Source organism: Canis aureus, chromosome 21 (genome assembly GCF_053574225.1).
Source record: "Canis aureus isolate CA01 chromosome 21, VMU_Caureus_v.1.0, whole genome shotgun sequence".
In the NCBI taxonomy this organism is placed as follows: domain Eukaryota; kingdom Metazoa; phylum Chordata; class Mammalia; order Carnivora; family Canidae; genus Canis; species Canis aureus.
The window spans coordinates 49,660,717-49,687,948 of record NC_135631.1 but is presented as its reverse complement, the minus strand read 5'-3'; the positions used below and the strand labels follow the sequence as shown (position 1 = coordinate 49,687,948).

Sequence of the window (27,232 nt, the reverse complement as noted above, 5' to 3'; positions counted from 1 at the left end):
CTGGATCTTCTGATGCAATACCACTCAGCGTCAGAGAGACGTCTGGCATCAGCTTCAGCATTGAAAGACCCAAAGCTGACCCTATCTTCTGGCCTTCCTGCCTGGACCACTGATCAGACGGTATATTGAGAACAGCAAAGAGGCTGGACACTTGGTGATAATATGCTTGGCTCTTGCTGCCTCTGGTGAGGGGATGGAGGCTGCAGCTGATGTTTGAGCATCTGGCAGGGAATGGAGGTCTGCTAAATCTTGTACACAGTTCGTGGACTTTGGAGGCCTTTGGAGGTCACAGCATGTCGTGGAGCACAAACACCTGTCTGGACCAGCACTGTACTGGCAAGTCCCGGGGTTCAAATACATTTTGCTGAGTCAACGAATGAGGCCAGAGTGCTGCATTGATGCCTGAATGCCCCATCGCGACGGCCTGCCTCCCAAGCTAGGACTCTGTTATTGCACCTACTTGTGCATTGCCTGTCACCTGCAGACTGACAGCAGGTGGTTTGTGTCAGCTGAATTCTAGAAGGCTCTCTCTATAGCAGCCATGCTTTCCATTCCTGCTACTTTCTAGATCATCCTAGGTCACTGCTTCCCTGGCAATTGGGAGGACTTTGCAGGGGTTAAGGACCTTTGTGACTCTCAAAACAACAGAGCTGGTTCCTCAACTATAGCACTATTAACTGTTCCTGTCCTGTGCACTTGAAGACGTGTGACACTACCTTTGGTTTTTCCCCCCTAGATGCCAGTACCAGTTGTGATAGCCCAACCTGTCTCCAGACATTGCTCAATGTCCTTTGGAGGGGGTGAGGGCAAAGCCACCCTCTTGGGGGAAGAATACACAAATCTAGGTGATTATAGTCTCCTTTCTAACTGACTCATAGGCACCACTTGCCTCTCCTGGGCCTCCCGAGGCAATGAAAGTCACCAATCTCAAGGCTTTATGCTCCACTCTGCAATACCTGAGCAATTTTCCACCACTCCTAGAATAGCTAAGTATACCTTCCTACTCCACCAAATATAATTTTAGATTCCTACCAGAAACTTGGCCTTTATGTTTCTCTTGTGGAAAAGATGGGAGGCAAGAGTGATTCCTCCCAAATACACCAGGCTGTGTCATCTTTTCTGAGGGGATGATGCTTGATCTGAATTATGGAAAGGAGTGAGCCTCAAGGAGAATGGGTATTCTAAGCTGGGGGAATAGCAATGTCCAATGTGGAATACATATAATTTGTTTGAATAACAGAGAAGAGAGCAATTGGACTGGACCCCAGACAGAGAAAGGGAGGAGGATAGAACATGAGTTTGGAGAGATACCCAGGGAACAGAACATCAGAGGTGGCAGTCCCTGGTAAGGACTTTGGATTTTATCCAAAGTGTATTGAGAATCCACTGGAGGTTTCATGTAGGGTCTATGAATGAACTGATTGATGTGTTAAAATGATCATTCTGGATGCTGCATGGAGAGAGGTGAGTCTGGCAAGAGTGGAAGCAGAGAGACCAGTTTAGAGGTTCCTGCAGTGGTCCAGATGGGAGGTGACGGTAGCTTACATTAGGGTTGTGATAGTGGGGGCAATGAAGTCAGATTCAGGACGTATTTTCGTGATAGGGACAAGAGGACTTGCTGATGGACTGGATGGGAGATGTGAGAAAAAGAGAGGCACCAAAGACAGTCCATGGTCTTGGACCAGGGCAATTGTGTAGATGGTGGTGCCATTTACAAGTTGGGAAACACCAGAAGAGAAGGTTGCAGAAAAAACTTGAGAGTTCTCCTTCAGACATACTAAATTTGATAGGCTCATTAAATATCTGGGTAGAGCTGTTGGGTAGGCAGCTGTATCACTGAGTCAGTATTTCTGGGGAGGGCCTGGCTGCAGATGTTAATGTGAGGGTTGGCAGGATGTACATTGGATTTGAAGCTATGCAGCTGGACAAGACTTCCCCAAAGAAATAGGTGCAGATAGAGAGGTGGACCAAGGGCTGAGAATTTGTAACACTCACAGATCTGGAAGATGAGGAGGGACAATAAAATCAACTGAGAAGGAATGACAATGAGGTTGGAGAGGAACCAAGAGAGTGCATCTGAGATCAGGTAATAAGAGGTCCGAGAATTACCCACTGGATTTGGCAACCTTGATGAGAGCTGTTTCCATGGGGGTAAAGGGGAGGAAAGGCTGGCTGGAGAGGATGGGAGAAAAGGAAGTGGAGAACGTGAGCAGATAACTCTTTGTATGAATTTGTCTCTCAGGGGGAGTGGTAAATTGCAGTAGTAGTAGGAGGAGGGTGTGACACCAAATGAGGTTTGGGTTTGTTTTTCAAAGATGAGAGAAATTATATACCGTGTGTTCATGCATTTCAATTTCAACAAATTTACCGATTGTCCACCATGTGCCAGGTGTGTACAAAGATGTCAACAACGGTAAACATTCATTTTGAAGAGTTTACAGGACAAGAGTGGGATAGACAGAACAATGCACCAATTCAATGTCAGGTAAGATGGGCTGTAGAAAAGTACACAGGGTGTGTGCAAACACAGAAGAAGGACACTTGCTGATTTGGAAGGGGTTAAATCTAGGCTGGGTTCCTGGAAGAAGTGATGACTGAGGTGAGCTTTAATGAATGAGTAGAAATTAGATCACTCAAGGCAGGGAAGGGCTTTCCAAGAAAATAAAATCACATGAGGAAAGAGGCAGGGAATAGAATGGAATGTGTTTAGAATAGCATGCAATTCACGATGACTAGAGCATAAAGAGCGAGACGCGGCAAGATTGGGCTGAAGAAAGAGGAAGTGGGAGGTCTTGGAAGGTCTCATTTTCCATGCCAACAGGCTCAGCTTTTAAATCATAGAGAATGGGGACCTACTGAAGGGTTTCAGCAAGGGAGTGATATACTTGGTTTGACATTTAAGAAATCAGTCTGCAGTCATGTGAAGGATGGATGCACGGAGAAGGGCAGATTGGAGAGTGTATTACAGTATGTTCAGGTCGTTGTGAGAAAATTTTGGAGGTAAAAAGGTCAGGACGTGGAGCTTTATGTGAGCAGAAGGAGCTGTGAGGGATGGCAGGAAGTCGCTCATGGGAGAGATTAGATAGAGGTTAACTTGGAGGAGGATCAAGATAAAGATGTTTAATAGGTGTTTGGATAAAAGAGTTTGCAGCTCAACAGGGAGGTGAGGCTAAAAATATAGCTTTAGGATTCATACTGCAAGATGGAGAGAACTTTATAAAACAGTAAACTTTGATTCTATTGTTAAATTTTATATAGACTTGCATCTATCTTTCCATCCATCCATCTAACCATCCATCAAATGGCATGGAAGGACTCGAGTCAAAAATATTTTTTTAAAGATTAATTTATTTAAGAGAGAGCAGAGGGAGGGGCAGGGGGGGGGGAAGGCGGGGGAGAGGTAGTTCCAAGCAAACTCCTGGATGAGTCTGGAGCCCAACATCAGGACCTGATCTCACAACCCTGAGATCATGATCTGAGCTGAAACCAAGAGTTGGACACTTAACAGACTATGACATCCAGGCGCCCCTCAAGTCAAAATATTAATAATATTTATTTCTGTGTGAAGATATTTCCTTATGAGAATTAAATTTCTTACAATGAATGCATATTATTGACGTGATAATATTATATATGTTTATTTACACATAAAACATGTAAGTAAAAGTTTCCATTAAGATAAAAAGTGATAATTGTTCGCTGGGTTTGTTGATTAGGTGGTCTCTGCTGCTCATGGAAAGGGTAGTTTTGGTGATGAATCCTGACATCGGATTCAATAGGAGAAGTGAACAGGGGAAAGGAGCCATAACCAGAGGAGGAAGTAAAAATATTAAGACAGATAAGAAAGAGAAAACTCCTGGAGCAAGGGCACGGAGGATATGGGAGCAGATGGATCCAGAGCCTAAGTGGAAGTCTCTTTTGAAGAGGAAAAGGGTGATGCTGGGAAGGTGTCAGCACTGGGCATTTGTAATTGGGGTGTGAAACTGAGGTGGTCACCTCAGAGTGGGATCTGAAGTCACCTCCTCAAAGTGAAGGAGTCTATTCGGCAGGGGCTTTCAGGACAGTGGAATGGAAGATGCATCAGTCAAAGGACTGGTGAGCTTTTTTTGGGAACCTGCTGAGGTCAGAGAGTATGAATTAGGATTGTACCATCTCTCAGAATTATTTCATTTTCTTTGGTACTAGAGGTACAGGAAACAGCTCTGGCGCTGAATGTGGGAGAGCGCATTATGACATTGATCCAAGGTGGCGTTTTGCCCATCAGATGGAGTGCAAGCATGGAGGCCTGGGGTGAAGGAAGCCGTGCCAGATGGGAAGGAGATGGCGAATCTGAGGTGCAAATGAAGTTGGTGAGCAGCTGTGGTAGGGGGAGGAGGTGGGAACGCTGGCTGTAGAATGATTGATGGTGGGATTGTAGATTTTTCAGTTTCAGATATGGCACAGTTTGGGGTGATAATGAGGCTGGGAGGGCCACTGTGGGAGCAGGTGGTCAGAGTAGAATGTAGGTCAAGGCCCCTGGGGTAGGTAGATGAAGTCTATTCTCTACACCCACCTTTATCCAGATAATGTTTCAAGGAATGTGTAAAGAATCCACTCCCTCACATCTCCAGAGCTGCTTAAATACTGCAGATGCAAGGCATGATTTTTATTTGGTTTTCATAGTTCCTTGTGTGAGGAAACAGTGTTGCAATGAGCTGAGAAAACTTGAAATTTTCTTCATCTGCCATGAAAGAGACTGCCAACACAAGATAATGACAGGATATTATCTTCTGATTGCTAATTTGCAACTGAAATGAATGTCTAGCCCTGATGCCTGCCAAGTGCCCGCTATTAATATCAGCCCTGCAGGGGGCAAACGAGTAAGAACGGCGATGCTTGTTCCTCAACAGGGCGGCCAAAGGAGTGACTCCTTTTCTAGAGAAAGCTAAAGTGGGTTGTGCCTGTAGTGGGTTGACTGTTGGTCCCCAAAAAGATATGTCTGCTTCCTAAACCCTGGAACTTGTGAGTGGAAAAAGGGTCTTCGTGGATATGATTAAGGGTCTCAAGATGAGATCATCTTGGTTGTTCACATGGGCCCTAAATTCACTGACAAATGTCCTTATTAGAGACAGAAGAGAAGAAACAGAGGGAGAGGCCAAGACAGACGCAGAGTCAGAGAATGATGCAGCCACAAGCCAAGAAATTCTCAGAGCCACCAGCAGCTGAATCAGATAGGGAAGGATTCTCCTCTAGAGGCTTCGGAGGGAGCGTGTCTTTGCCAACACCTTGACTTTGGGCTTCTGGCTTCCAACTCTGAGAATACCGAGTTTGTGGTAATTTGGTATGGCCACCAGAGGAAAGCAATATAGAACACAAATATAGAATCCAAAAATCCTCTTTAGTTTTCTGGAATGCTTCTCAATGAGCATATCACTATGTAGTTTATAAGTGGATCCACTAAACTCATATATTTCATTTCATGCAAGAGGAGAATATATCTAATTTCGGATGAGACCCAGAGTCTGGTTCCATGCCCAGAATTACGTAGAAAAGTTGATCAGAAAGGGCTGCTTGCCTGGATAACTAAAATGCTCTGAAATCTACTATATCCTCATCTAACTGAGTAATCCAGGAAAGTGTAGGTTTAAAAGTTCTTAATTATCTGAGCCACACAAAGCAGAGACCATAGGGGAGCAATGTTACTGTGCTCCAAGCAGAATCCATGATGCCTTATTGACCCTTTGAATGATGTGTCCCTCTCTTGCCTGTGACTCATTAAGCAATGCACAGTATTTCACTAAAAGGGTAAAAAGAAAACAATCAGTTTGACACAGCCTAAACAACTTCTAGGCCTGCCTGCCTTCCTTCTGACAAATCATAATGAGGTGCCTACCATTTTTGAGGAACTGGGCTAGTTGTTGGGCTACTTTGAAAACACGACAGACAAGCCTCCCAAGCTCCCGTGGAGTATATTGTCTAGTGAATTATTAGGGGTCAGGAAATTATTAGACTCACTGAAGCCTCAACTTCAATGACATTCTATAATTTTCATGTGATTGGCAAAATAATGCTGGCTCTAACAATATCAAGTTCTTAAGCTACAGAGGTACTGATGTAACCAGGGTAGCGGGACTACTTGAAGCTATTTAAGTCATTGGTTCTTTTTAAAAATTTTTTAAAAACTATTTTATTTTATTTATTTATTCATGAGAAAGAGAGAGAGAGAGAGAGAGAGAGAGGCAGAGACACAGGCAGAGGGAGAAGCAGGCTCCATGCAGGGAGCCCGATATGGGACTCAATCCTGTGACTCCAGGATTACACCTGGGCCAAAGGCAGGTGCTAAACTGCAGAGCCACCCAGGGATCCCCAAGTAATTGGTTCTGAATTAACTGTAATGATAGAGGGAGAATATGGGAAACATAAATAAAACAAAATAAAAAATAAATGTGATATTGAGGTTTGCAACTATGTTTTATTTGACTTTACTGTTTTGAAGACTTATCCACTGACTGTATTTTTCTTTAGATAATAGAATTAATTGATATTCTTTGGGATTAGAACATAAAAAGACAAAGTCCCTGGCAGTCTGGATAGTAAGTAAGGAAAGCCAGTCTTGGAACCTACCTTTGTTATTCATCATCTGAAAACTCTAAGCCCTTCTTGACTCTTTTTTGCCCTTGAAGATCCCAAGGTCCCAAGATCTGTGCCTACCCCATGCCTCGGGATCTGTGTCCTGGATCATATCATACACCTCCTTGAAGTCTAGAGTGATTCACATGTATCTTTCACAATGATATTCTTGATCATTAGGTTTGTCTGTCTGTACATTCTCAGGATCACTGGGATCCCTTAATCCTGTTCTCAACTTGATTAAGGTTAAACACCTGTCCCTGGTTCAACTCTGCAAATGCCATTCTCGATACCTTTTTTTTCAGAATAGTATACTCAACTTAAGAAACCCATTCTATGTGGTTTACATTGGCCTGACCCTCCAATCATTCCAGCTTCTGCTGCTGTCAAACTCCACCCTTCCCACTGCTCTGAATATACATTTCCTCTCATGAGATTGAGGCTAAACAAAAAAATAAATCTATATTTTCACATAGTTTTTATTTTTAAAACCTCTTCCAATAAGATGTAGTTGACTCTGTTAATTCTATTTGGTATTTTTAAAATTCTATTTGGTATTAAGGCAAATCAGAAAATGAACAAATTTCATGGAAAGTGCATCTCTCAGTGATTTAAACGATAGCTCCAACTTTGTTAATATTTATACTTAGAAAGAATCAAGTTTAGGGATTTCTCAGCCATGATATTTGCCACATATGCTAATTTATTCCTGGGCTTGACATTGTTACTAGAGTGCTTTCCTTTCCTTGGTCTTCAAAGGAAACTTTTAAGGTGGGCAGCATCGATTCCTATGTATTTAATCAAGCCATAATAAATGTATTCATAAAAAAGAGTCATGTAATCAAAGCATAATTTTCAATCCCCACTCATATGTATGCTGAAGTAACATAATGTAAATAGTCTGGTCAAATTAATTAACTGTGATTCTTCCAAAAGCCTTCCTCAGTTTAAATCCTAATACACCAGGGAAATCAAGAGAATAGTCAATGGCATCTCCCATCCCTGTGCAGCAATGAGCTTTTTTATCCCTCTACCAACAGCTGATTATACAAAATCTGCTCTAATTTCTTTTCCAAAAATATAAGTGTACAGGAGAGCAAAGGTGAAACGAGAGCCTGAAAACCCAGATCTCCTTTTTGGTGGGAACTTTTATTTCCTTTTAAGTCCTTTCAATTTTACGTCTACATGGGCATGTCACAGCTTCTTCACACTTCTCATCTACAAATAAGGGATAATAACGCTTACCTACCTCATGGGAAAATTAAAAAGAAGAGTGATTTAATGTTAATAGGTTCTTTGAAGATGAAAAGCACTTCATAATTGCTAAGTTCTATTCTACTTTATAAACCTATCTCAAAGATATTCCTCTTTCCTTATGCTCATAACCATTATTAATTAAAAATAATTATCCTTTCTCAACCTCATTATTTAAGTGCACACAATATTTATGATGTTCCCATACAACATATGTTCTGTGCCTTTACCCAATATTATTGCCTTCGTTTTTGGATCTTTATGTTTTCTAACATCTCACATATTGGTAAATTGAGTGAAAATCTGTTGCTTCTGCCTGTGGTGAATTCATTTCTCTGTGTGAAAGCCGCATGAACACCTAGCTTTCTTCTTCTCACGGTCTCTGAGGGCACTTGAAGCTGCCAGCATCCACAGCAGTGTTTCTCCAAGCCCGGCGACCCTTCTACTGGCATCAGAATCCCTGGGGTGCTTGTTAAAACGCAGGTGCCCAGAGAGTACTCTGTGAGTGGGTTCTGGAAATCTGCATTTAAAACAAGTTCTGCAGTTGCCAACTAAAGAGAATCACTAACTCCAAAGCCCTCATCCTTTTTTTTGAACTGGAAAAAAAAAATGCTCTGAAAGTCAGAAGTGGAGTTTTGTCTTAGGCATCAATCATTGTATTTGATGCACAGACAGGGGAGCAGGGATGGAGTGTAAAGGCCTGTCTCTTCTTGGAGCACCTGGGTGGCTCAGTTAGTTAAGCATCTGCCTTTGGCTCAGGTCATGATCCCGGGGTCCTGGGATGGAGCCTCCTGTTGGGCTCCCTGCTCAGCGGGGAGCCTGCTTCTCCCTCTACCCCTGTCTGTCACTCCCCTTGCTTGTGTTTCCTCTCTCTCTCTCTGTGTCAAACCAATAAATAAAATCTTAAAAAAAAAAAAGGACCCGTCTCTTCTCAAAGCAGAGGGTATGAAGTGGCCTGCGGGGCCTCCTCTCAGCCCACTTACCTGCAGCTACATGCATCTGTCTTGCTACCTTCCACTACAATAAATAGGGGAGGGGTTCTTCTTCTTTGCCAAAGCCAATCCCCTTCACATGCCAGCCTCAAGTGCGCATCTGCAACCTACACCTGTTAGCTTTGCACCTCCAACTAGAAAAAGGTTGCTATCCCAGTTAGGACCTTCTCTCATTTTCATCACTAGAGTGTGACAGGTCTTCTTCCCTCCTGCCTCCTCAGGGCTCTTGTGCCATCAATTTCTTGCTCTCTCTTATAATGGGGGTCTTTGTTTCTCTTCTTACATTGTCTCCTTAAAAAAACTTACACGCTTCTCACTGCTCCACACAGCAAGGCTCCTAGAAAGAGCCATTTTTAGGGCTATTGATTGCTAATATAAACTTTTAAAATTGAAGTATGACTTACACACAATATCCTACTAGTTTCAGGTATTTGTCATAGTAATTCGGTATTTTTATATATTACAAAATGCTCACCCCGGTAAGTCTAGTTATCATCTATCACCATACAATGTTATTAGAGTATCATTGACTGTCCTCTCTATGCTGTGTACTACATCCCCATAACTTATGTAAGCAGAACTCCCTTTAGAAATTGAACACACAGTGCAAACAGCAGGGGCAAGTGCCAACAATAATGACATCCTTGCTATGGAGCTGTTCTGGAACAGGTGTTAGGAAAGTGGAGTTTTGGTTCTTTGCAGCTCCCAGTCCTCTAGCAGGGTGACATGTCCCTTCTTGCTTCCGTGCCATGCCCAGCATTGTTTTCTTTCCCTCTGCTTGGTGCACATTCCTACCAGCTGAGTACAGGATTTGGCCTCAAGCTAGTCTCTCATCTCCACAGCGAGTGGTGGGTTGGACTTGGCCCTGGCAATCCCACTAGTGGTTGCTCTGTTATTGCTCCCTTGTGGTCTACAGAAAACTGAGGCATGGTACCTGGCCCTCCTGCACAGATGCAGGCTTGCTGGAAGGGAGAAGGTGGCCTACTGGGCAGGTGACATCCCTCGGCCTAAGAGAACTGCCTGCCTGCAACCCGCCTAAGGAACTCCACATGAATCCTGATTTCTGAGAAGCATGGCCTCTTTCTAGGCTTTGCCCCGGAGTCCAGGAGGCAAGTGTCCTGGAAACAAGTGATTAAAGCAAGTGGGAGGCTCTCTTCTGGATGGACTAGAAAGAATCAGAGCATGTAGTCAGGGGCCTGGCTGCACCGAGGCTCTTGCGGGGTCCCTGCTCAGAGGCTGGGTTATGTGGATCCGGTAACCAAAGATGTCCAAAAAAAATGACTTATTCCAATGTTGAACATATTTTTACGATACTATACACTTGCAGAAATATTCTTTATCCTGCAGAAATGTGGCTGCCCTTGTTGAGCCATGCGACACTTTCCTTTCCCAACCCCTTTCCATATGGGAACATCAAAGCAGAGTTTCTCAACAGGGAGACGTCTGCCTCCTAGGAGACATCTGGGTTGTCACAACTGGGGATGGTGGTGGTGACGCGACGGTACCTCGTGAACAGAGGCTAGGGACACTGCTAAACATTCTACAACACACGGGGCAGTCCCTACAACAAAGAATTATCTGGCCCCAAATGTCAATAGTGCTGAGGTTGAGAAACTGCAGATCAAAGGAACCAGTCTAGCTCTCTCTCGCACCTTCTGATGTCCCTGTAAAATATCAAGGACGGAATGATAGCATCTAATTTAAGTATGGATGAGGTGCCGGTCGCTTTTGCTGTGTCTTTACAACCAGCCTGCAGAATAGGCACTGTTACCTCAAGGAAGCTGAGATTCAGGTAGGTTAAGAAAACTGCCCGGGTTCACACAGCAGTGAAGAGCTGGAGTAGGAATTTACACCCAGGTGTGCCAGGCTCTGAAGTCATCCCCTCTTGCTGGGTGGCACCCTGCCTCAGGAGCTGGAATGCTGCCTCTGTGCCAGAAACCACACTGGGTGCAAAGGGCAAAGACGAAAAGGTGTTGCCAGATTCAGTTTCAAAACTAACACAAATCTCTACAACGCGAAGACCTGGGAGGGGGAAGAAAGATCTGAGTGGGCAAGTGGGCAGCCACCCAGCTCTTGGTGGAGACTGGCTCTACTTTCTTTGTTCTAGATACTAGAATTGAATGTGAATTCCACTGGCAAGCAGTTCCAGTTAAAAGTGTTTGAACAGCTTTGTTTCTAAAAGAACTCCAGAGAAGTTGAGGTTGTTTTTCAGAAGAAAGTCCAGGAAAGAAATCAGGAACTACAAAATATTTTAAGTGGGCTTTAAAGGGGCGGGGGGGACCCATACGATTGAGAGGAGAGGGACAGGGGAAAAATAGGGAGCAAGGAGAGTGGATCGCAGCCCTGGGAGACACAGGGGGAGGACGAAGGAGCACTGGCCAGGAGAGGCAGATGGGGTCTCAAGGCCAGAGGCCTCAGGCCTCAGGATAGCCTGAGGATCCGAGGACTCTGGACTTCATTCTGTAGACAGTGGGAATTAGTAAAGATTTTTGTGCTGAGTAATGGGGTGAGAGGTGGCAGAAAGGGATGGAGAAAGGAAGAGGCCAGGTTGGGAGAGCCAGGTAGCAGCACGTACACACAGCGTTCATACTACGTGAGCCAGAGGAGGCTCACTGCCAGGCAATCCGTGTGCCCAGCACAAGTCCCAGGGGTGGGAGTGCACAGAGGACTTCAGGTTTGAGACATGCTTCCCTCTAGTAATTTAGCTAAGCTCTTAGTACCAAATGGCATTTTTTTAGTCTTTAGGAATTTATTTTTAAAAAATCGCACACATACAATCTTTAGATAAATTCACTAAAATGAACGTAAATCCCTTTTTTAAAAATTTTTTATTATCGATGGTCTTGTCTTCTCCCATCTCAGTTGTCTCCTCTCTCCTCACCTCATCTCCTGTGACCCATGTTGACTAAGACGTATCTTTCCATAGTTTTCATCTAAATCCTCTATTCACATACTAATTTATTTATACTCATGTATCTATGTCCACACATACATAATTTTCCATCATTCCTTTTCTTTTTTTTTTTTTTCCATCATTCCTTTTCTTTTTAAAGATGTATTCATTTGAGAGAGAGAGAGGGAGAGAGAAAATGTGAGCAGGGGGAGGAGCAGAGGGAGAGAGAAAGTCCTAAAGCAGACCCACCTCACCCCCACACTGAGCATGGACCCCGACACGGGGCTGGATCCCAGGACACTGAGATCATGACCTGAGCCAAAACCAAGAGTTGGACACTCAATTGACTGAGCCACCCAGGTGCCCCAGCAACTTTCCTTTTCAAATTTCAGATCTTATTGCTCATATTTTTCTGCTTCTTCTCTCTACATGTTTTGAAGAGCTCCCCCTCCATCACCTGGCAAGATCTTTGTCAGTCCTCTTCTGCCTCATGTCACTATGCAGTGGAGATCCCCTGTAAGGAGTTAACCAGTCCCCTGCTGATGGGCATTTGGGTTGCTTCCACATCTATGTCTTTGCAGCCAGTGTTGAAACAAACACCTTTGTTTTGTTAGGCAGCACAGGATAGCATTTATTTATTTATTTATTTATTTATTTATTTATTTATTTATATTATTATTATGTTTTCAGGATAGCTTTTAAAAGTCGGCACTCTAGAGCCAGACTGACTAGGTTTGATTCCTGGCTCTGACACTTAACTAGCTGTGTTGACCTTGGGCAAGTATTAAACCTCTCTGGGTATCAGTTTCCTCATTTGTAAAATAGAGGGGTCATAATGGGATGTGTGACTCATGTAGAGTGTTTATAGGGATCCCTGGGTGGCGCAGTGGTTTGGCGCCTGCCTTTGGCCCAGGGCGCGATCCTGGAGACCCGGGATCGAATCCCACATCGGGCTCCCGGTGCATGGAGCCTGCTTCTCCCTCTGCCTGTGTCTCTGCCTCTTCTCTCTCTCTCTCTCTCTCTCTCTGTGACTATCATAAATAAATAAAAATTAAAAAAAAAAGATACCTGGCCCATCATAAGCACTCCATAAATATTAACTATTATTATAGGGGGACTTATAGAAGTGCTTTTGTTTCTGTGAGATAGATTCATGGGCTGATGGTTACATGGGGTTTTACATTTTTTGGTGTATATCATTGGTTGTGTTTTTAAAAAGGCTGTAACAATTCATGTTTCTACTGGTAATACATGAGGGTATCCTTTTGGCCATGTCCCCTTCCAAAAGAGATTCATATAACTTCTTAATTCTCGCCAATTTGATAGTTATGAAGTGATCAATCTTTGTTTCTTTATTTTGCGTTTCCTGATCATGGATAAAACGGAAATTCTTTTTATGGCTTTGCTGATTATTTGGACTTTTCTCTTCTCTGAACAGCTTTCTCATGTTCTCTGCTGATTTTTCTAGAGCTGTCTTCCCTCTTCAAGTTGTCAGAGCTCTTTGAAAACTACATTACGGATTTTCAACCTCTGATTTCCCTGAGTTGCAAAGATTATTTTTCAAAATCAAAAGCCTGCCTTTTGAGTTTGTTTATGGTGTTTCTACCGTAAAAAGTATTTTCATTTTTATGTATATTCAAACATGTCTTTTCTATTATAGATTCTAGGGTTCCAATCATGATTTAAAGAGTCTCTACCACTCAAGGTTTTTTTTTTTTTTACGTTTTAAATAGCACTTATGTTCTAGAAATATTTAAGTATCTATAAGCAATTTTGTTACAATTTTCTTTCTTTTTTTTAAATTACTTTATTTATTTTTTTTTAATTTTTATTTATTTATGATAGTCATACAGAGAGAGAGAGAGAGAGAGAGGCAGAGACACAGGCAGAGGGAGAAGCAGGCTCCATGCACCGGGAGCCCGATGTGGGATTCGATCCCGGGTCTCCAGGATCGCGCCCTGGGCCAAAGGCAGGCGCTAAACCGCTGCGCCACCCAGGGATCCCTTGTTACAATTTTCACATACTCTTTCGGATTAGGGAGAAATGTAACTTAACATTTGTTGCAAAAAATTAAAAAAATTAAAAAAATAAAAAAACATTTGTTGCACGGCTCATTGTACTGGCATCATTAACTAATGAACCTATTCTTTTCCAACTGAATTGAATGTATTAAATATATTAAATTCTCAGGTCTATGTTTGGATAATGCAAGTGTTCAAAGTGAGCATTCTTTCTAATGGTTTTGAAACTTTACCTGGAATTTCTCACAAGTTCTGAAGAAAGTGGGGTGAAGAAATGAACAGAAGGGACACAGTTACAACAGGTCACAGCCATTTCAATGGTGATTTCTAAACTAGTTTATCATCCACAGTTTCTTCCTAGCCTTGCTAGGAAGGCTACTCGGATTCAGCCAGAAATGGGAACCATGAAGCTCTTGGTCTACCCAAGACCCTAGTGACAGCTACTGGATGACTTGGGGTCAGGGAGTTCATCTGATTCTGACTCAAATAAAAACTACACACGGAGCTCTTCTGTCAGGAGGGGCCCTGGGGGGTTGAAGGGCCAGGAGACATCCAGTGGGTTTTGCGGTATTGTGGTTTCTACCTACTAATTCAAGACTCGGCACATATAGCAAGGGATATTTAAAGTACGCTATCCAGGACTTCTTAAGTTCCATAAAACTCTACAATTACATTTAATACCCATGTGGCCAACCTCTAAACATGTTCAAAGGAGTCTCTCTCCTCCCTGTACCTCTCTTTGCTAAAGACCTAAAAGCAGAAGATTTTTACCACCCAAGTCGTGTCTGCTTGGAAAGGGAGAGAGGTCAGGGCAGAGGCAGAAGGAGGGGAAGAGTCTATGCTGCAGTTAGCAAAGGCTCCTGGAGATTTTGATTTGAGGGGTCTTAGAATTCTGGTTGTGACACTGAAAAGGTTCTATTTGTCACCATCACTGGCATAAAATGACCACATGGACCTTCTAGTTGTTGAACAGAAACTGATAAGACAATGTCGAATTTAAAACCTGGCTTCTGAAAATTCTTGCACTGGTGATTAGTAAAGAGTGACTCATATCACAGTAACTGCTTAAAATGAGACATGCTGATACTTATAACAAACAGAGCATATCTGACATTCCAGAACTCTGCCTCAAAATAGAGAAGCCATTCACCTATTTCAATTGTTTAGGCTTCCGTGCATCTTAGATTTGCTCTGGGAAAAGTGGCTGTTAGAATCATTGAGACAGAAAAAGAATTTCTAGTGGTGATTTTAGAGAGGACAGTTGGGAAAATCTTAAATTACATTCAGAAATGAGCACTGTCTTTCTGAATCTCAAATATTCTGAACTAAAAATTGAAATGAGGTTGAAACTCTCATAACTAAGGATTTTTAAGTGAAGAGTATTCATTCCTTCCTTCCTTCCATCCATCCATCCATCCATCCATCCATCCATCCATCCATCTTTCTTGCATCTCTCCCATACTTCTTTCTTTGCTTCTACATATATTTATTGAGTGCCAGGCTTGTGATTAGAAAGACAAGACCCTGGTCTTACAGGGTTTCCATTCTAGGGGGAGAGGCAAATAATAATGAGTTAAAGGTGTACAAGATAAATATATAAATATACTTTCATAAAGAAATAAATTCTGTCATTATGAAAAGCTGTTAAATTGGAGAGGTACAAATGGATGGGCTATTTTAAATCAAGTGATCAGCGAAGGCCCTTAGAGGAGATGTTTAAGCTGAACGTTAATCTTTCCTATTCAAGCATAATAATTGAAAATATATGCATTTTGTACCATTCATACTCTATTAGACATAAAAATAAGTTTGAAGTTTTACACATCTATAGTTTTGTCACTTCCACTAAAAATATATGAGGATCTTTTATCTGGTATTTTCTTATACATCACTTTATAACAGATGGAGAATTTTGAATACTTAACCCATCATCTATAATCCCACACCAAGTTTTGTTCATTTGTCCACTTTCCTTCTGAAACAACTCCATTTTCATTGCTTCTGTCCTAATTGATTTTCTTTTGAAAGGACTATTTCAAGAGTCTTTTAAATGACACCCCTAATGCCCACTCCTATTCAACTACTTGTAAGCAAGTTGACTTTCTAAAATACAAGACATTCCTCTAAAAATATTACATTGTCATCTTCATGATAAAATCCAAACTCCCTGGAATGCCATCAGATGCCTTTTCCTACTGATATGATGATGACTTTATAGCTTCTTTATGTCTATTTTGTAGCCACACCAAATGGACATGTGTGTGTTCACCCCCTGTCCTGCTGTGAATGTTGGGACCTCTATCTGGAAGTCCCTTATTCCCACTCATCCTCAAAGCTCCTTATACAACATGATAAATGCATAATGAGGTATATATATATACACACACACAGACATATATATATAATAAAATTTTTATGACATGTAACACTATAATCCTAGGGAAGTTTGCTGCTTACCTCCAGGACATAAAACACTTAGGTCATAACATTGGTTATGTCTATACCTCATTGTCTTCATGTGTAAAAGCAGGATAATCAGTATCTGGGTTATAATACGGTTACACGAAAATGTCTGGAACAGTGCCTGGCATGGTTGGTAAGCCTTCAATGGATGTTTTATTATTTAGCTTTATATTAACTTCTGTATCTCCAGGGTTATAAAACCAGCATATGATAGAGATTAAAATAATAAAAAGATCAACATATGAATACCTCATTAATATGGAAATGGTAAAGAATAAAGATATAGAATTTGGAATGTTATTTTGAGATTTCTGTAGTCAAAGACACATATGATAGACACATATGATTTAGCAAATGGTAGTATTTATAGTGGATGGATTGAAAGTCCTGAGCTGTAGAGGCTCTTCTGGTCATTTTTAATCCTTGCCTTCCATCTGCATGGGTTTCCCACTGTTATTTGCCTTGCAAAGTAACCTTGGGGACTGGCTGCTATGGGCTGCAATATCTGGAGATCCCCTGTCCTCCAGTTTATGGATGGATGGTTTGGCCAGTGGGAGTGGAGGATGGAAGAAGATATCCTTGATAAAGGGTCCATCCAGAGAATTCTGCTAATGCATGCAACATCCATGTATAACACAGTTTCCCTCCTCACTGCGATAAAGTATAACTTACACATTGACATAGCTGTCTTCAGCTCCTCATAGAGGAACAGAAGACAACCAAGTCAAGTTGAGAGCAGGAGCCAGGCAGCAGGCCAGCCACCTTTCCCAGTGGAAAGTGACTGAGGCCACTCTCAAGTAGCATGCCACAGGTCCCGCAAGTTCTGTGCTTCTCATTAGGTCTTCATTTGTGGCCTTACTCTGTGTTTGCACTAAAATGTGCTTGACTGCAAGGTTTCCTTCAAAATGTTGGGTCCCGTAATGCCACTAGGGTGCTGACCCTATTACCCTAGACCACCATCCAAATGCAGCTCCCTTGGTCATCTGAATGCTCTTACTTCCTTGATCCCCTCAGTTCTGTTTACCAAATCCTATGCTCTGGAGCCCTGGAGACCCCATTCTATTGCCTACACATCCCCTCTGCTCCTCTTCTCTAGCCTGCCTCTCTCTCTTCCAGAGGGTCTCTCCTGAGCACCTTCTGCTCCCACCATGATGCTCCTTCTCGTATCACGTTCCTTCAAGGAGCTCAGCTCTTTGGCTGCTCCTTCTTAGTTTTCTCAGGGATCTACGACTCCATGCATGCTTGCACATCCACGTTGTCCACCTTGTTGTGGGCTCTGGTTGTCCTCTGCATAAGCTCTGAGGGCTCTCATCTTCTCTCAAAGCTGATTCACTCTGCCATCTCCCAAATCTCAATTTCTAGCCCAGATGTTTTCCTGCTAACCAGAGCCATAGTTCTAGTTATATAATACATCAATCTGTCTTTGCAGCAGAAACTGCAAACTACCTGCCAAAGAGTAAATTCATTATCTTTCCTATAAATATTATTTAGGGGCACCTACGTGGCTCAGTTAATTGATTATTTGACTCTTGGTTTCTGCTCAGGTCATGATCTCGAGGTGGTGAGATCAAGCCCCATGTTGGGCTCTATACTTGGTGTGGAGTCTACTTCAGGTTCTTTCTCCCTCTTCCTCTTCCTCCTGCTCATGTGCTCTCTCTCTCTCTCTCTCTCGAATAGGTAAATAAAACATTTGAATATCATTTACTTCACATAACTCCCATCATATAGTATCAGTCCACTCATCCAGGACCTCTGACATATGCTACACTTCTCTCCCTCCCTCACCTCAGTGAACATTCCTTCAGTGAACCAAACAGTTCTCTTCTTTCTCCAAGGTGGCCCTCAAGTCAGTCCCTTCCTTTCTCAGACACCACCTCTGCCTGAGTTTGAATCTCTATTGCTCCCCCTGGACTCATCAATAGCTTTAGAGCTGGTCTTGCTCTTTCCAGTTTTACCTCCTCAAACGTGTCTCCACGCTATGACAAGATTTACTTTTCAAAACCACAAATCCAATTGCAGTATTCACCACATAGGGTATGACCATCTGCCTCTGTTCCATCCCAACCTCACTTCCCACCACAACCCTGAGTTCATTCTCTGCTCTGAACTGTCTACACTGCTTGCTTAAGGCTTCTCTCATAGCCTTTCAATTCTTACTTCCTAATCTGGTTCCTGGGTATATCTTCTTTCTCCTTCTCTGCTGAGTCTCCTACTCAACTGTCCCTTAAGATTTGATGTAGCCATCCCCTCTTTTTATAAGATCCACTGGCTTCACTTCCCACACCCCATTTCCTACCTTGGGTGGAGTGAGACATTTTTCTTTGTGATTTAATATAATTCTCAGGCATAATTATATATGCATCTCAGGCTTGCATACATACACATGTGCACGTGTGTTAAGCATGCATAACCAGGCATTTAAGACATTATGCATAGTTGTTCGTCTACTCATATGCTGCTCCCACTACCACTCTACCACTCCTTGAGGGAAGATCTTTCTCATTTCATCTTTGTATCCTCCTGGCACATAGTATGTGCTTGATTTATAACTGGTGAATTAATGAAGGTATCCCCACAACACCTCAGCATAGTCATATGTGGTATAATATTTGATGAAAATATTTCTTTATTGATTGCTGATTCTAATTTATGACTTTCAAGACATCATGTTAAATTTCATATTCGCAAACTAAAGGATGATTGAGGGATCATATTAAGTATAATATGTGTTTGTATGTACTCTTGTGTCATGGGTGCTGCAGCAGTTTCTACTGTTACAACTGCCTGATGTGACCTAAGTCAGAGCTGGCATTCAGTTCTTGGGGTCATAACAAGGGCCACTCGTCTGCTCCATCTGCCCTGTCTCTGTGTTTCTGCTTCACAGACTTCAGCATCCACTTCTTGATAAGTTACAGGAAAAGGAACAAAAAAGGGCAACTTCTGGCTCTTCACTTGTGCCAAACACTTAATGTAGATACACGGCTGCCTCAGCTCAAGAACTTCAGAGCTAAGAGTTTTTGGAGAGAGAGGGCATGTGCAATAGCTGGAAGTCTTAGCAGAAGTGGGTTATTTTGATGCTTTAAAACAAAATGTGGGCATTTGGGCTCTAAGCCAGGAGGCCAGGGATCACCCCAGTTGCTCCCTTCCCCAGCAGCTGTCACAACACATCATAAATGAGCAATGTCAGATAAGAATCCACATTAGCAGTTTCCAGGACTCATTTCCCTCATAACAGCAGGAGCTCCTACGGTTAGACTAAGAATAAATTTCAAATCAGGTGTGGTGGTGCCACAGCAGGAAAAAGCTTGCATCCTAGATGTCCCATGCAGCTTTCTGGAGACTTCTAATATCCATATCTGAGGTATCTCACACACAGAACTGCATAGAATTGACTGATACTTAACTTCTTACACATTTCAGCAAGTGGTAATAGATGCCTTGATAAAAGAGAGCCAAAGAGATAATGGATTTTCAAGCCAGGGGGATGCTCAGAGAGCACTTGGCCCAGCAGCTTTACTTCACAGTAAGATGTAGAAGCTCATGTCCACAGTCCTAGAGCCACTGGTCCACAATAAAAAAATTTCAAATTCATGAATAGCTCCAAGAAGCCTCCACTGGGGACTCTTATGATATGTAGACTTTTCAACATTTAGTAAAAATTTCAACATTCAACTATGTCTACTTACCTTAGTGTTTCCTCTGAAGGCAATTACTGGCTCATCAACTCAATTGGCAGTTGATAGTAAATGTGCAGTGTCTTTAGTAATTTATTTCATGTTCTGGGTGAAAACTAACTGAGTCTTCCTTCTAGGGCCTTGTTGTCCACTCCCATCACTCCTCTTAATATCTAGCCCACTACTCTACACAAGAACTAGTGCTGCTCAAGTCCATACTACTGACTTCTGACTAAGAGAGACCAGAACCTTCAAGCATAAGGAAGCAAGTCTTCCAGATCTTACCATTCGAGATGGTTTTCCACAAACGCGGACATGGGGCTGATCTGCACGGTGTAGGTATCATTTGCAGAGTACTCAAAGAGTCCATAGTATGGGTTGAAGAGCTCCTGAGACAAAAGGAAGAAGAACTCTCGCGAAGGACCACTGTAGTCCAGGCTGCAAAGGAAGCAGAGGCCCAGGAAGCTTGTTACATGTGGGAGGTGGGGGCCTGTTTCTATCCAGGTGCTAGTGTGTTCTTTCAGTCAGTGCAAAGGAAAGCAGAGAGCAGCCTTTGTCCTTTACAGTGGATCCCCGTGGGAGCATAATTGGCTGTAGAAAATGAGGATGCAGTTTAGGGGATATGTTTTAGATATCCATGAATAAATTCTTATGGCAGTGTTTCTTAACCTTTATTCAATCATATATAACACCAATTGGATAAAGCACATACCTGGCCCATTAAAAATGAGGACCTTGCCGTGAGAGGCATAAAAGAATTTCCTGTGATAATGAATGTGTGTAAATTGAAAAAACTTCCAGGTTTGTTCCAATATGCCCTCCTACGTAGGCTTGGCCTCCATGGTTAAGATTTTTTTTTTTTTTTTTTTTTTTTACAAAATCACTGAAAAGCTATAAAAAATTTGCTATGTAGTAGTATATGTGCACTCTAGGAGGAAGAGATTTTTGATCAGATACAAAAGTGTACACCACCTGATAAAGTAAAGATCCAATAGCTTAAGTCTGTATTTTTGGCTTATGCACAGTATAAGTGCATAACCTCAGACCCTGGCACATGCCGATAATCTTGGGCTTTTGAAGAGCATAAATTCTAAGGCTTGGCAATACCTGGGGAGAGAAAGACCTCCTGGAAGGACATGATCAGAATCACCTTGGGGTAAAAGTTAAGAGCCACCTTGTTTTTTTCTTGAGAAAAATCACCAAGATCTGGTGACTCTGGCCTGCCCACATTGAGTGAGATGTCTGCATAAAACTGCTGGTGCCTCACCCCTCCTCTCCAACAAACGTGACGTAGAGCTTGTTTCGCTGAAGCTCCTTCCGGGAATAGGCCATGACCTGATTGAAGGTTCCCTCCAACAAATGGTCCCGACGAATGATGAGCCTGGGAAGAATTCATATGGGCAGTGAGTGGTGGCTCCGAGCTCTGATGTTGGAAAGTGTTCTGGATGAGTTGTGAGTGCCCGAGCTTATATGGCCTCACTCTCCAGCCTCTCCAACGAGGTGCAGATTCCATCAGTTTGGCAATAGACTTATTTTAATGCTCTTTTGGAAATACTGGGAGCATGAGAACAACATGTACATTCTTATAATTGGATGTACCCCATGACATCGGATTTTACTTTTAGGATTCTTTTTGGAATTGATCAAAAATCAATTCCAGCTGGAATTTTGAGTTTAGATTCATCTAAAGATGAAAATAATAAACCCACAAGAGAAATATACAACTATTCACTTAGACCTCAATTACAAAGTTATAGAAGGCACAAATTTGACTTATGAGTTAAATTTGTCCCAAGAAAAAGTAAAAGGAAATACGTACTTTTTTTGTTTAGTTCAAAATTCTTGGTTTTCTGAAAAAGTCTACCATTAATTTTGTATATGCTTTTGTCTGAAATCTGTTTTTTTTTCCTCTCTTCCTCTTCTCTTTCCTTCCTTCCTACTTCTCTTCCAATCTAACTGCCTTTCCTCTTTATTCCCAACTTCTTTTTTGCCTTCCTCCCTACTATGAATATAACTGTTACCATACCATGGAATTCAATCTCCAAAAAGTATCACAAAGGTATAGGGAGAAAAGGACAGAAAAATCTAGCATGTGAATTCAGTGAAAAGCACTGGAGCACTCACTTAATTTTCCCTGGACCCTGACCAAATCCTTTGGCTTCCAGTTTTCGGTAGAAATTGCGGAGCTTGGCCTCAAAGTCTCTCCGGTAGGGTGAAGGGGCTCTTGCGCTGGCTCTCTGTAAACCTGCAGAGAGAAGCACGTTGTCTGAAGGTCATCACTGAAATATGGAGCAATGTTAGAAAAAGGGCCAACTAGAGGCACATTCCTATGTCTTCATACTTTTCTTCTTAAAGAAGTTTCCCTTGATTTCCATTACTCTTTCAGTTACTTTTATAATAAAATGAAAATGATATAATGAAGAGAAAAATGAATTCTGACAATAAACACTTATGTCTTTTACTCCACTTCGGGTTGTATTTCTCTTAAAAATACCTTGATAAGCATATCTACTGGCTTAATTGTACTTGGATAATCTAAAACAACACAAATCAAACTAGTCTAAACTTTTCTTATAAGTTTCTGTATTATAAGAAATGATTGTAACTATAACAAGGCAACTCAGAGTATAACACACACGTATGTCATACTTCTCTAAATATATTGACCCTAAAATAAACATGGGTGTCCAGTAGGGCCTAAACATTCAGGAGTTTATATTAGATGGTCTTGCATCATAGAAGAAACTTATAATAATAATAATAATAATAATAATAATAATATATTTTGTTGGTTCTATATAGAAGTAGTTTTTAAATCACTTAGAATTTTTTGTGAATGCCTTATCTTTATACACTTTTTAATGAGGATTCTATTTAAAAGGAATAGGATTCTATGTAAAAGGAATAGAAAAAATAACATTCTTCTCCAAGTTTTATAGATGGCCAGAATCATGGCTTGCCCCTTCAATAACTACCATATTCCAGAATTTATATTCTAAAGACTGATATCTACAAACCCACAGGAATGAGACTATCATTACAAATTGAGATGATTGCTATCCATGAAGGAAACGAACCCAGTTCTTTGAGATCACAGAACACTCTGGCCATGTTCGGGAAGGCTTCCCTGGGGAATAGCCGAAGAATAAGTAAGCATGAAGTAGACTGAATTAGTTAGGAAAGACTTTGATTTAACTAAGATAAGAGATGAGCCGGGCGAAGAGCAATCTAGGTAGAAGATCAGCACGTGCAAAGGTACTGCAGCAAAATGGAAAGTGGTGCTCCAGTTTACCTGGAGCGCAGGGTGTGAAGATCAGAGTGATGCAAAACAAGCCTGGTGGGGTGAGTAGGAGATGATCAAACAGGATAAGGTCCATTCTGTTAAATAATTTTTTTTTAATACTAAGCACAATAGGAAGCCATTGCACGAGGGCTGACATGATGACATTTGAGTCATGAAAACATCAGTCTTTCTGCAATGCAGAGAAAAAAATGAGAGGACTAGGATAGATTTAGACAGCCTAAATTGGACTAGTGTGGTATCAGCGGAGGTGAGAAGTGGAGTAGACTGAGGTGGAAGGGACTGCAGTGACAGTCATTGAGATGGAGAACAAGGGAAAAAGAACAAATCTGTGGTGGAGATCATGAACTTGGCCTTCGATGCTGCTACTTTTGAATGTTTGATTGGAAAGAGACATAGTTTGAGAGAGAAGAGAAGAAACCTAGGGCTGAGTCTTGAGCATGGTAGGAAGTGAAGAATGAGTCTGCATAGGTGACCGAAGAAGTAGTTGAAGTGCATATAGTAGTGTCATAGAAGCTAACTGAAGAGATGACCTAAGAGGGAGAACAGTCAATAATCTCAAATGTGGCTTGAGGTGGCTTGATGTTAATTGTGAGAATTACCCACTGGCCTGTGTGCCTGGAGGTCATGGTGACCTCCAGTGAAGACATCTCCTCTCATGCACAGGTGTGGAGTGGAAGGAGGGGCAGGCTTGGTAGGCTTGTAGGACTGGTAGCAGACATTTGGGAAAATGTCTACCTAATGGTTTTAATTTTATTAGTGAAGGGAGAAGGGATATCATTTGCTAGGAGAGATAGAGAGGGTTGGAGATTTGAGGGGAGCATAAACTTTGAAATAGCAGTAAAGGGGCACCTGAGTGGCTCAGTCGGTTAGGTGTCCAACTCTTCATTTTGGCTTAGGTTATGATCCCAGGATTGTGAGATCAAGCTCCATGTTAGGCTCCATGCTGAGTGTGGAGTCTGCTTAAGATTCTCTCTCTATGGGGGCAGCCCAGGTGGCTCAGTGGTTTAGCACCACCTTCAGCCCAGAGCATGATCCTGGAGATCCAGGATTGGATCGGGATCAAATCCTGCATCAGGCTCCCTGAATGGAGCCTGCTTCTCCCTGTGCCTGTGTCTCTGGCGTGCTCTCTCTCTCTCTCTCCCTCTCTTTCTCTCCCTGTGTCTCATGAATAAATAAATAAAATCTAAAAAAAAAAAAAAGATTCTCTCTCCCCCTCTCCATCTGCCCCCTCTCCCCTGCTTTCTCTCTTGCTCTTTCTAAAAAAAAAAAAAAAAAAAAAAAAAAAAAAGAAAAAGAAAAAGAAAAAAAGAAAGAAAAAAGAAAAGAAAAGAAAAAGCAGTAGAAAAGTTTACCTAGGAAACATGGTAGAGTTTTCTTTTGGGTGTTCAAGATCATATGAGGTGAGAGAAGACTAATCTATAATGTGTAATTGGCCCTGTCAGATGAATTTGCCCAAGAATTCCTGAGCATAGACGTAGAGGAAGCAGATAGTGCATTCATCTAGGGGCAGGGTTCTGCAAACAAAATGGAGAGGACTGGGGAGCAAAGGCCATTGGCACAGATGCTACCAAGATAATAAACTATGGAATCTATGCTGGATAAGGGAAGGACAAAAAGGAAAGGAGAGGCCTGTGTGAACTAGAGGTCCTGATGAGGACAAAGGACAGTAATGGGAAGAGTAGTTGAACAAGTATATTGAACGGGAGTGAGATGCTTGAATTAGTGATTTTAGAGATGACGACAGGGATGGGAAGGTGAATGTGAGAACAAGTGGTTCTGAGGGGGGGAGGGGAAGGTCATGGCAGACCAGAAATTCCAGAAACCAGGAGGCTAGGGAAATGAATGGGTGTCCTTGTGGATGTTGAAGTCATTCAGGATGATGGAAAGACTTGAGAAGGAGAGCAAACTATGAGACAGATACCAGAGTCTGAGAATGACAGAAAGGCTGGTTGATGAGAGCAACTGGGGGTGGTGGGGAGGCAGCTGAGTGGTATAAGCAAGGAAGCATGAAGCACATCAGCCTTACCCTTAGAGCCCCCAGCACCTGAGGTGTAAGGGAACCCATAGCCACCACTTGAAAAGAACTATCCTCAGTGAAATGCCAGGTTTCAGACTATATGTAGAATGAGAATACAAATCTGTAGGTGCAAGTAGCATTTTCTGTCCAGCACAATGCAGTGTATTTTATAATATGACTTTTACTACTGCTGGTACTACCACTATGCCCATGATCAATTCTATGTGTTTTTCTAGTAACTTAAGCTTTACAAAGTACTTTGGCATAAATATCTATGATTTGCTATCTCTGTAGCACTCAGATAAGTTTCAGGAAGGTCTAGAAAATGGTTATTATAAAATTCAACATCAAAATATTTGGATTATATAATCTAGGACCCTCATGGTCAGAGCTAGGACAATTAAGAATTAAAATGAAAAAAAAAAAAGAATTAAAATGAATTGTGGGTGCCTGGCTCAGTTGGCTAAATGTCTGCCTTTAGCTCAGGTTGTGATCCCAGAGTCCTGGGATCAAGCCTTTCATTGGGATCCCTGGTCAGTGGGGAGCCTGTTTCACCTTCTGCCTTTCTCCTGCTGGTGCGCTCTCACTCTCTCTCTCTCAAATAAGTAAATCTAAAAAATAAAAATTTAAAAAAATTTAAAAAAGAATTAAAATTAATTGGATGATCGTTTAGGTTCATGGTATTAGTAATGGCTTATTAGGAAAGTTGATTCCTTTTATAAAAATTATGCAAGTAATTCTCATTTAGGAAATAACTAGTATCTCCTATTTTTCTATTTGTAATATGATTGCCTCCTCCACGTAATAATGTTAAAATCATACTTTACTGTTGAATGTTTGGACCAAAGTGCAGATATTTTATCAGGCTGGTACAATATCTACAACAAAATGGCAGATCATCATGTAGACCAATAGGTGCCCCAAAATGGAAGGCTTTACTCCCCAAAAGTAAGTCATCCTGTGTGCACTGGAAATATTTGACTGTCTTCATGTTGGCTCTAGCAAAGGTCCTTATCTTCCTTATCCCAGGCAATGGCATCTCAATTATATGTCAGAAGCAGCACACATTGGGCATTTCCTTAATAATGCCTTTGGTGCACTGGTTTGGAGGAAGTGATGATGAGGAGATACTGACTTAGAAACAGATTTTAGCAATTAACAAAACTACCCCTAAAAGATAGTTCTGAGTGATGTAACTTGGAGGAGCCAAACTAAGATATTCTAGTTTTAGAGACATGTGGCAGTACCACACGATGCTGAGTGAGACTTCCCTTCTGGGGACTGAGGACACTGCTAAATTCTGTATCTCTTGTGAATTTCTCCAGTGGCTTCAAAATCCAAGCTTAGACACTGACTCTAGAAGTTGTGATAAAAGAACCTACTAGATTTTTAAAACTAAGTTCCTTTACTTCTAAAGTCATAAAAAGAAATTTGGGTTTACCACCAAGACTTTGAACAAGGTGGTGTTGAAAACTAAGCAACTGAGGAAAACTCTCCAATATCTGGATCTCATTTGGGAATATGGATTTGACTTAAACTAATTATTTTGATGAACCCAAGAGCAACATCTTCTTTTTTTCCACTAAACAGTTCAGTACATATTTCCTTATTTGGAATGGAAAATACCTATAAAGAATTTCTGTATCATGAGTATATTAATCCTAATACATAAAGGAAACTGTAGGGGAACAATTGTGCATGTAAGAAAACTCTGTAACATCTTTGTGGGGACAGAATGGTGGTCCCTAGTCACCACATCACTGAGCAATTCCTTTACACCTAAACAGAAAGTTACTAAAATTAGTATCTAATAATATTCTGAGTCATAAGGCAAAATGTTTTAGAAAAGGCTCTTCCCCTCTAAATGCCTGCAGAGTACCTTTGGAATACAAAAGTAATTTAGAGCAGGGGTCAGTAGACTTTTTCTGTGATGGGCCAGGTAGTAAATATTTTAGGCTTTTGTGGTCCTCTGGTCTCATCGCTACTACTCAGCTCTGCTGTTGTA

The 27,232-nt window shown here is 41.7% G+C and overlaps 1 protein-coding gene across 4 annotated transcripts in view; it reads right to left on the bottom strand.

The window, feature by feature from the left end:
• The window catches only part of HECW1 (HECT, C2 and WW domain containing E3 ubiquitin protein ligase 1), a 441,131-nt gene that overhangs the window by 29,480 nt on the left and 384,419 nt on the right, over positions 1–27,232 (bottom strand). For all 4 annotated transcript variants that reach the window (XM_077864126.1, XM_077864125.1, XM_077864127.1 and 1 more), the window contains exons 21-23: positions 22,031–22,151; positions 21,174–21,287; positions 20,192–20,344 (exon numbers count right to left, since the gene is read on the bottom strand). In XM_077864126.1, the coding sequence (XP_077720252.1) occupies positions 20,192–20,344; positions 21,174–21,287; positions 22,031–22,151 (388 nt within the window). The remainder of the gene's footprint in view (positions 1–20,191; positions 20,345–21,173; positions 21,288–22,030; positions 22,152–27,232) is intronic.